Source organism: Rhipicephalus microplus, chromosome 7 (genome assembly GCF_043290135.1).
Source record: "Rhipicephalus microplus isolate Deutch F79 chromosome 7, USDA_Rmic, whole genome shotgun sequence".
NCBI classification, from domain to species: Eukaryota; Metazoa; Arthropoda; class Arachnida; order Ixodida; family Ixodidae; genus Rhipicephalus; species Rhipicephalus microplus.
The window spans coordinates 122,877,370-122,887,420 of record NC_134706.1 but is presented as its reverse complement, the minus strand read 5'-3'; the positions used below and the strand labels follow the sequence as shown (position 1 = coordinate 122,887,420).

The 10,051-nt window shown below is 48.2% G+C and overlaps 1 protein-coding gene across 1 annotated transcript in view; it reads left to right on the top strand.

Moving 5' to 3' along the window:
- The first annotated feature begins 463 nt into the window (after nt 1–463).
- Nucleotides 464–10,051, top strand: part of Agps (alkyldihydroxyacetonephosphate synthase) — a 78,687-nt gene continuing 69,099 nt past the window's right edge. The window contains exon 1 of the mRNA XM_037431239.2: nt 464–742. Coding sequence (XP_037287136.2) covers nt 591–742 — 152 coding nt within the window. The 5' untranslated portion in view covers nt 464–590. The remainder of the gene's footprint in view (nt 743–10,051) is intronic.

Genomic DNA, 10,051 nt, shown 5'->3' with positions numbered 1-10,051 from the left:
AATAAAGTTATCTTATTGAACCTATTGTGTCTTATGTACAAATCAAGGAGGTTATACTAAAACATTTAGTATAACCTCCTTGATACAAATATAACTTTCATTCAAAATTACATGACCACCAGGCGCGTGTCCTCAGAGATCTGCACTGAGGTTTAGGGACCGGGAGGGCAAAATAGACTTTAAGCAAGTAGACTTAACTAGAAGGAGGTGATCTGATTGGTGGTTAAAGTCAAGGCACGAGTAAAAATTAAACTCTTCACTGCAAAGTACAAATCCTCACTCACTTTTTAAGGAAGAAAAAATAAATATAATTTTAAGTTCATTAAGTATTACGGCTTGGTGGCGCTAGCCACCGCCCAATCTAAAGGGTACAGCCATATTCATCCATCCATTCATCCAGCTTTGCTCCAGCCACAGCGCCAGCCGAATGAGCGCGAAAGCGAATCCAACGCAATCCGTCACCTTTTTTTTTTTTTTCGCTGCCGCCGCCGCCCGTGGTCGGCTGTTCCTGTTTTGAGCGCATAAATAATCGGCGGCTCGATCGGCCCAGTCGTGCATCTCTCTCTCCGAGCATCATCCCGTCGTGTGCGATGGCGGCCAAGGAGCGACTGGACACCATCCGCAAGCACCTTCAAGGAGCCGGCAACGAGTCCGGCGATGATGCACGCTCCCAGGAAGGCGGTGCCGCGGCGAAGGGCGTCTGCCCGCCGGTGGCCAGGACCACCACGATTCCCAAGCGAAGGTGAGTTTTGTGTGCGCTCCTTGCTTCTCTTTCACGTGGACGCCCATCCTGTCACTGAAAGGGTGGTCTAGAGACGGGTGAATGAGCCCGATTACCGCGCGGGCAGGGGCAATGTACTGGGCGACGTTTTCCACTTCTGACGCGCGGCGCGCGCGCACGAAAGTTGTTGCTTTCACGTGTGACGCTAGACTCGCTGAACTGATCTAGTGGCTAAGCGATCTGTGTAGCGTGCCTGTGAGTATTGCCGGCTACGGATACAATCTTCGTTCACCAAGCCCAAGCGACAGGAAATGTGGTGCAGTTATAGAAAGGTTGAAAGGGAAAAAAAAAAAAAAAACACTGAGGAAACCAGACCGGCACGCTGAGCGCAGTTTGTTTTGTATTTGACGCGCGCACGCAAGAAAGCGTTCGCGCGAACCCAGAGACTGTGTTTACCCCGCATCCAGGTCATCCCGGTGTTTACAAGAACGCGATACTGAACTTTTGGAAGTAATCTGTATGGTTGATAACGCTTCACTAGACTATGATTACGTGCTTGTGTTGACAGAGAAGTCTGTGCCCGATCGGAGCTGTTGACCGTCCTGTCACTACAAGATAATTTAGTTTGGGCAATGTGGGAGGCGCTGATTCTTCCCGTTTGCTTTACACATCGACGACCCCATATTTCTCCCAGTCGTGTCTATCTATAATTTGTCGCAGTTGTCGCCAGTTGTTACCACTGTGTGCTTTCCAGATATGCCGTCCATCATTCCGCCCGCATTGACATAGCGCAGCAGCTGCTGTACGAAAAACTGCATAGCGTTTCGACACAGCTGTTTGAGGCTAACTAGCTGTCTTTCGTAAAACTCGTGCAGCTTCTGGAGATCGTTGCATACGTTAGTTGCGCGCTTGTGTCTGTTAATGACATGTTCGTAGTTGTCACAATGAAGACGGCGTACTCTTCAGTTGTAACCTACGCATTTTGTCGCAGGCTGACGCAGGAAGCGCGCTCTCGTGTGCGGTAACATTTCGTGGTAAGGGCGTTGCTATCCGCACAGAATTCGCGGGTGTGCTCTGTAGAGAGCAAGAATTTGCCTTGCGTTACATAGCCACGTATTGTACAGTGGCTATGGTATAGTACGGCATAGCAAGCGGGGTGAAAAATGGGAGTGAGGGTGGGGAGGAAAGAAAGGCAGAGGGTAAAGGGTGAGTCATGGCATGGCTTTGTACAGTAATAGTTTAGCGAGGGTATGGTTAAGGGAGGTTAGAGGGTGAACCATAGCATAACCAATAACCATGTACAGCATAGCGTATATCGAGGTGTTCAAAAGAGAATTGAGAAGAGAGAGCTATATAGAGAAATGCCAAGTTGAAAAAAGATGTAGAAGAGGTAAAGAAATATGAAATATAAAATACGAAAAAAAGGTTGCACAAATAACTCAATCTGCATTCTCTAGGTGGTTGCGCTTGCTTTCCAGCTCCGCTGTTTCCTGACGATTACATGGAAGTGGCCCTAATTTTTTTTTTCTTCTCATTTTTTCGCTTCTCAATCTCGCGGCCGTGCGTGACTCGAAATCGCTTCGGCAAATGTAACGTGCGTAGAGGCTGTCGCAACATGTGTCGTGCGTTTATATCACAATTTGCGACCGAATCGCCTGTTTTGTAAGACGACGCAGCTCTGACATCGGCGCTGTTTCTTTTTTAGTTCGCGCGCGATGTATACACTCGGCGACAACTTTTCTTGGCACTGAAAGAGAGATAATAAAAAAAACATCTATTGCCGATGATGAATTCGGTATGGTGATTGGACCTCCTACTCCGGTAGACCATTGCCGCCATCCTGGCGAGGCCGACCAGGGCCTGTTGCTGCATTGGGTCAGAGCGGGACAGGGTCACCTCCCTCTCGACTGTCGGTAGGATTATGATTGGCCGATGTATTGGTATTGTTTTACCACTCCCAGAAGGCCATATGAAATAAAGTGGCCGTCTGCGGACAGAACTTACACTGCGGATTGCACATCGAAGGTAGGAATGGTAAAATCGCTGAACGATTAGCGAATTAAACGTGAGCGATTGATGGATTACTCGTGACCGATTTCTGCTTTCCGATTCACCAAATTAATCGATCATAACACTATGATTATTGAGAACGGCAACCGCCGCCCTTGGCTGGTGCACGTGAGTGCGAGGCGAGTGATGCCGAGATGCAGAAGTCATGCTCGGCCAAGGTTTTTCATTAGAGCGCATATTAGTACGCTAGTAGAAAGAGCCCCAAAGCCGTCTGCGGTCCTACCTCATAGAGTCGAAAATGAACTCGCCCTGGTCTATGGCGTCCACCGCCAAGCCCTCGATCCCCAAAGCGCGGGCATGAGAATGCGTGGGCATTCGCTTCATCGAATGAAAGCAGCAAGGCAATGCGTAAACGTTCAGCAGGGGCGGTTGTTGTTTTCTCTACATTTCTGGACGAGCAAGCGGCATCGTCTAGTTGCTTGTTTTGTCTGTGTTCGTTTTCGGCTCCGCACCTTTTCATCGCACAAACTCAACCTCCTTGCCTTTGATGTGTCTATAACATTCTGTTAAGTAGATCAGTCCGGCCCTGGCAGACCAGTGGTTACAGCACTCAGCTGCTGACACGAAGGTCGGGTAGGAAGGGGGGGGGGGGGGGGTTCAACCAACTTTACGTATTCGTGCGTGCGCATATGGCCTTTCGCCATGGAACCCGAATTCACTTGATTAAATTTATGTGCAGTGATTTGGAAGCACTCAAAATGTCCGAATGAGGGCTGAACATACCGGTAGCAAATCCGTCAAGAGAGAGAGAGAGAAAAAATGTGTATTGTTACAGAAAAGCTGAGAGGTCGGCCTGAATCCATGTTCTAGCCTGCTACTCAGCGTTAGGAAAGGGTAAAGAAAGTAGAGAGAGTTGTCCATGATGAGGAGGAAGGTGGCGATGGAGCAAGACGCTGGATCAATAATTTATAGTCTCTCGTCGAGTTCTGTATCTCTGGAAAACTTGGTCGGCGCTTTCAGAATACCGCGCTGTTCACGAGGTGGGGGTCTCAACAGAACTTTTTTTGGAAGCTTGCTGCTTCGTGCATTTCATCTAGACGGTGGCCATCGAATTTCTTTGAGCGATTTATCGTGGGCCGACGCACAAGATATGTTCAGTTGTCTCAAGGGTGCCATGCACAGGCCTCGCAATTGGGGCTGTCTGCACGGCCGATAACGTATCGGTAACGACGAGTAAACACCACACCTATCCCTATTGGAAAAATTGCCATGGTGGATACTGGAAAACATGGTGGGCGTAGTGGAAATAATAGTGGGCATGGTGGAAATAATAGTGGGCATGGTGGAAATTATGATGGCTATGGTGGGACGTAGTGGAAAATATGGTGGTTATGCCGGGACATACTGGGTGGTATGGTGTACAGATGATGGGTAAAGTGGAAATGATGGTGGAAAGCAGAGGCTAGATAGTGGGCAATATTGGGACACTCTGCCCATCATTGCGATAATGCTGGGAAGCCCTAAGCATATGGTGGGTGGTGCTTATTATGGTGGGCTACATGGTGTACCAAGCAGAGAAACTCTTCCCACCATTGCGATAATGCTGGGAAGCACTAAGCAGATGATGGGTGCTGCTTGTTATGGTGGGCCACATGGTGTACCAAGCTGAGAAGCTCTGCCCACCATCGCGATAATGCTGGGAAGCAGTAAGCAGATGATGGGTGGGCTTATAATGGCGGGCAAATTATATAGTGTACCAAGCTGGGATCTGTACACTACATGTTCTACCATCATGATTTCCACCAAAGGTTAGGCTTACTGACCGAGCCCGTACAATTGTGTTATCCGTGCTTCCGGGTTTCAGAATACACGATTACGACGATTAAGTATGACAATGCAGCGCAGCCATATGGCATCAATTAACCTAAATGAAGCATTTTTCATTGTGTATGCTGTTCGCTCAAGAAGCAACAAACATCGATGCGACGCGATTAAAGCACTCCCAGAGAACGTAATTTAGTGTCTTCTCACCGACAGCCGCCGGTCGCACTCGCCGGCACTTTTCTAGCTTTTGTACGAGAACTCAGACGTGGCAATTCGTGTGCTTGGTGAACCATTATGATAGCGTAATGTTTCCGGTACACTGCATTCGTTTTGGCCAAGCCGTTATGTAGTTGTTGCTCTAGCGAAAGAGCAACAGCATTGCGCTGGCGCGACCGCCCTCTACATTGCGCGAAAAGCATCCCAATACTCACTCAAATAAATTAGGCGGGCGTATCTATGAAATGAGCCTAGAAGCGTCATAAAGCGTGAGCAGATGTCGCCCTTTAGAACGAGCGCGAAACGGATATTAAACTTGGCAGACCCCGCCGGTAAACTGTTGCTGCTCCCCAGTCCACTTGGTTTTTTTTTTCCTTTAAGTTGTGAATTGTAAAAAAAAAATAGCACTAGTGCCAATAACATAGTGGCAATCGTTACAGGGCGCAGTTGCTTGTGTTTAATAAATGTGCAACTTTAGTAGCAGGTGTAGATCTTTCTATGTTGTGTACACGACAAACATAACTTAAGTTGAACCTTAAGTTTGTACGCCAACTAAGTATTTAACACGCATCCACCGTCATGTTGGTGTGGCGCAGCCATTCTGCTTCTGGTCACCGACGCGTGCGGACGCAGGATGGCAGGCTCCTCAAGAGCTGTTACAGCGGCCGACGCTGGCCGCGGTTTCTCGTGCACATCGCTTCCCAAGGACTACCGTTTAATTCTGCCACCACTGCCCACAGGAGAAGGACTCAGACGCACGTTGGTTCTGCACTGCGACATCGCAGCGCGTCCGTACGGGATTAATGACTTCCGAAAGCCGCTCAAGGAACTAGGCATCATTCAAGAAGTAAGCGGCATAGGAGCGTATCAGATGTCGCACGTCTGGCTTCTTAACATGAAGACAGATGAAGCCAAGAAGATAGTTCTGGACGCTGGCCTACTCTCCGTGAAAGACCGGCCCTGCGTCGTCGTCGACCCAGAAAGGCAAGAGGTGCGTCTCAAGTTGCATTGGGTAGCCTTTGACGTCAACGCAGAGACTGTACGGCGTGCTTTCCGGGAGTACGGTGAAGTGAAAGAAGTTATCAGCGACAAGTGGAGAGACGAAGACTTCGAAGGAGTTGAGTCAACCACAAGATTCGTTCGGCTACTACTTAAAGAAGGCGTTACTACGGATCGCATACCCCACCAGATGCGTCTCGGAAGCGGCATGGCACTGGTGGTCGTGCCAGGAAGAGCACCGCTCACTCTAAGCCGAAATTCGGCAAAGTTGGACTAACTGCACTCGTTAAACCAATGGACGAACGGTTCGTCCAACAGGGACTAAATGTGTGACAATGCGTGTCTTGCGCAACCGCCCGGCAATGAAGGGACCAACGGGGAGGGCAACTGCGCCGCGATCGCCTCCTGTCGATGCTGCACTGCAATGCTCGGCGTGGTCGGCGATCATGAAAACAAGTTAAATAGGCTATACGCCACTGTGAAAGTGAAGCACTATGAAACGAATAGAAGATGTTATTAGAGAAAAGTAGTACAACACGCTGTCAGTGCACACAGCAAGTGCCCTCGCGTTTCCACCATGCCGGCACGGGCGAGCCGAAGCCAAGTGAAAGTCTCCGCAAACACGGGCAATGCCGAGAGCTCGCTTTAATGTGCTGAATAAGTTCGAACTACGGTGAACACTGACAATGCTAATAAAGGTAAGCTGTTCATCAGCGGTCGTGTACCCACACAGTGACCACAAGTTCAAAGCGATATATAGGAAAAGTAGGCTTCGTACGTCATCGGTATCAAGCGGGCTGCCGGTGTGAGTGCATTGCCGGCACAAGCGAAGGAAACGTCGCGTACAAGTTCACAAAAATAGTAGCTCAGGCAAACTTATGTCTTTTTATCCATGCGACAATCGTTATCAAAAATCCAACGTGTAGGCGATCGCGGATACGACTAATCGTGCGGCCAGCGGTACACAGGTTGTGCCTTACCAGCACGATGAAAGAACCGTGCCTGCGAACGGTCTCGTCGCTGTAAATATACAGATATCTACATCACTCCGTAAGACACAGTGAACATGGGGCACTTACCTATTGTTCATTTGTGACTATAAAATAACGACGACGAAAATTTCACGCGAGCCGCATGTTGCGATCGCCGGCGGTCGTTTAGCCGTACTCGTCGTAAGCCTAGCGACGCCGTCGGCAAGCCGACACGGTATGGCATCGGCGGGGCGCCTGCGGCTGCTTCGCCGGCTTTCCCGCACAAGCGCCGCTGCTATGCTTGTGTTTGCGGACTCGTGCGCCAGCACTGCGAACGCTGGTTCGGCCGACATGATCGAATACCAGCTGATAATTCGTATTCTCGGGCTGGAGGCATGTTGAAGATTAGATGGATCCATATTAAAAGATCGATGCGCATCGGTGCTACGAATAAGCCCATGTAAATTTTCGCGTTACGGAGTCAATATTTATTGTTTTCTTAAGCCGAGTAAAAGTCGCCCACTGGCACTAGATAGGAGGTCAAAATACTGTGCTATATATACCCGAGAGTCTGTTCTCTGTATACAGTACAGCGCGGGCAGTCAGTGTTTACGGTGTTTTACTTTGAAATAATAGTGCGTATGTATGTGTGTGTGTGTTGCATGAATAACATACTGTGATCTTCAGTGCTGATTAAATTGGAATAAATATAAAATATACGGCACAAACGCAGTGTCGCCATTTTTTTTTTTTTGCCATTGGTCCAGACGGTTCAACTGTTAGTTCGGCTGGAGCATTCTACTGGGGCCAACATTTAAACCAAGTGGAGTAAGTGCTTGGGGTAACAGTTGAGCCCTTGCAGTTACTCCAGCAGTTAGTCCAAAATTGGTTCAAAATCTGTGGCAGCGCATTTAGACCCCTAAAGGACCAATGGCATACCCCACTTTAGTCTTTTTCGGCTTAGAGTGCTGTGCCTGCGTTGCCGGAACACGGGACACATTCGTCGCGACTGCAGGGTGCCCAGGTGCGCTGGTTGTCGCGCTTTTGGGCATGAGCAGGCGGACTGTACTCGTTCCTATGCCAGTGCAGCAAGTCGAGCAACAAATGCCGACCACAGTGAATTGCTCATGGATGAAGAGGAAGCAGAGAGGGCCGCGGCGTCGAAGGCAGGAGAGGAGGCGTCTCATGCAGTGGCGACCAGCGAGGAAAAGACGGAGACACCTAAGCAAGACGCAGGCACAGATGAAAATACGGTTGTGGGCACTCCAACGCCACGGCGTTCGACTCAAATGGAAACCCAGCACAAGGCTGAACCAGTCATCGGGTCCGACGCTACTTCGGACATGGATACAGTTGAAGCTACGCCAGTAAAGCGCCGCCTGAATGAGGGAGACGCGGCGTCCCAGCAGCGTCTGACCCAGGAAGATCAAGGGCAGTGGCGAGTGGCTGGCTCCAAAAAGTCTCGGGGTGCTGGCCGCCTGCGTTCGTCGTCGCTTTCACGCGGCGGCGACGGGACGACGCCGTGAGCGTCGGCCGGACAGTTGTTTAGGTGTTGGTAAGGTAAGCGTCTTTCGCTCGGCTTTCTCTCATCACGATGGCGACGATTAGATTGGCGACGCTAAATGTACGTGGGCTTTCTGCCAAACGGCGGCAAAACCAGCTTTACCGCCTGATTATAGAACAAGATCTGGACATCGTCGCTGTACAGGAAACTAAAGTAGAGAGTGAAGAGCACGCTGAGCGAATGGTGCAGCCTTTCACGAGAGTGTTTGATGTGTGCGTTTGTCACGCGGTAGGTGCGTCTGCAGGTTGCCTCTTGTTAATTCGGCAGAGCCTAAATGCGAAAGTGGAGTCTGTAACTACCTGCGAGGCGGGTCGTTTTATTATATGTGATTTATCCCTACCAAGAGAAAAATGGAGAGTAATCTGTGTGTACGCACCCACTGTGATTCAAGATCGAAAGGAGTTTTTTGAAAAACTTGATGTGTATTTAAAATGTGAACGTAAACTAATTTTGGCTGGGGATTTCAACTGCGTTTGTTCGAGTATAGATAAATCAAGTTCCAGGTCATACAGAGATTCAAGCACTGCCGTTCTAATTGATATGGTGGCGAAAGCTCAGCTAGAGGACGTGGGTGAATGTCTTTGCAGTGGAAAAGGGGTTATGTTTACCCACTTTCAGCGTTCAAGCCATGCTAGACTTGACAGAGTATATGTGTCTTCCGAAATCATTCCTTCGTGCCATGATTACAGAGTTACACCTGTTACGTTTAGTGATCATTGTTTGGTTTCGTTCTCAATGGGTAAACATAAAAGGAATAACAAAAATTTCTCTTGGGACCTCTGGAAATTTAATGTAAAGCTACTAAAGGATGAAGAGTTTAATCGGATTTTTCTAGAGGGCATAGAAGACTTAGCAAATAGAACACTTGAATCCTGGGGACATAAGTGGGAAATATTTAAACAGACCATTAAACTGAAAGCACTTGAGAGAGCCAGTATCCTGAGACATGCTGAAAAAGAACTTGAAGTGCGTTTGCGTGAAAACTTGCAACAGTTAGTAGCGGATGAATGTACTCAGGCCGGAACTTTTTCAGAGGAGATAAACATAACTAAACAGAAGCTAGAGTTGATAGACCAAGAACGTTATCTTGGAGCATTGATTCGAGCTCGAGCAGAAAACTTGGTAGCGGGAGAAATGCCAACAAAACGAGCTCTTGGAGCTGAGAAGAGACATGCCTGTAAGAATGAAATAAGAGAAATAGAATATAAAGGAACAAGGTGCCATACGAAAGAAGCAATAGCCGGTGCTTTTTTCGAATATTACAAAGAGTTATTCACACCAACCAGTGTACACGCAGAACGTTTTAATAGCGATTTCATTTCATTAATGCCAAGACTTGATGACGAAAGAAAGAAAATTTTAGAATTGCCTATAACAGAGCGAGAAGTTGAAAAAGCAATTGATAAGTTAAACAATGGTAAGTCTCCAGGACCAGATGGCCTTAGTGCTGCAGTGTACAAGGAATTCAAACACGTAGTTTCACCTATTTTGAGGGAGGTATTTAACGAGGCTTTTAAGTGTAAACAACTTCCACCATCGTTTTTGTCAGCCCACACGGTCTTAATACCTAAAACAGAAGATCCCGCGAAGTTAAGAAGTGTTACTGCTTATAGACCAATTAGCCTAACTAATGTTGACTATAAAATATTGATGAAAATATTGGCCAGAAGACTCCAGACAGTTATGACAAAACTGATTGGGCCCCACCAAACTTGTGGCATAAAGGGAAGGAAAATAATGACCAAC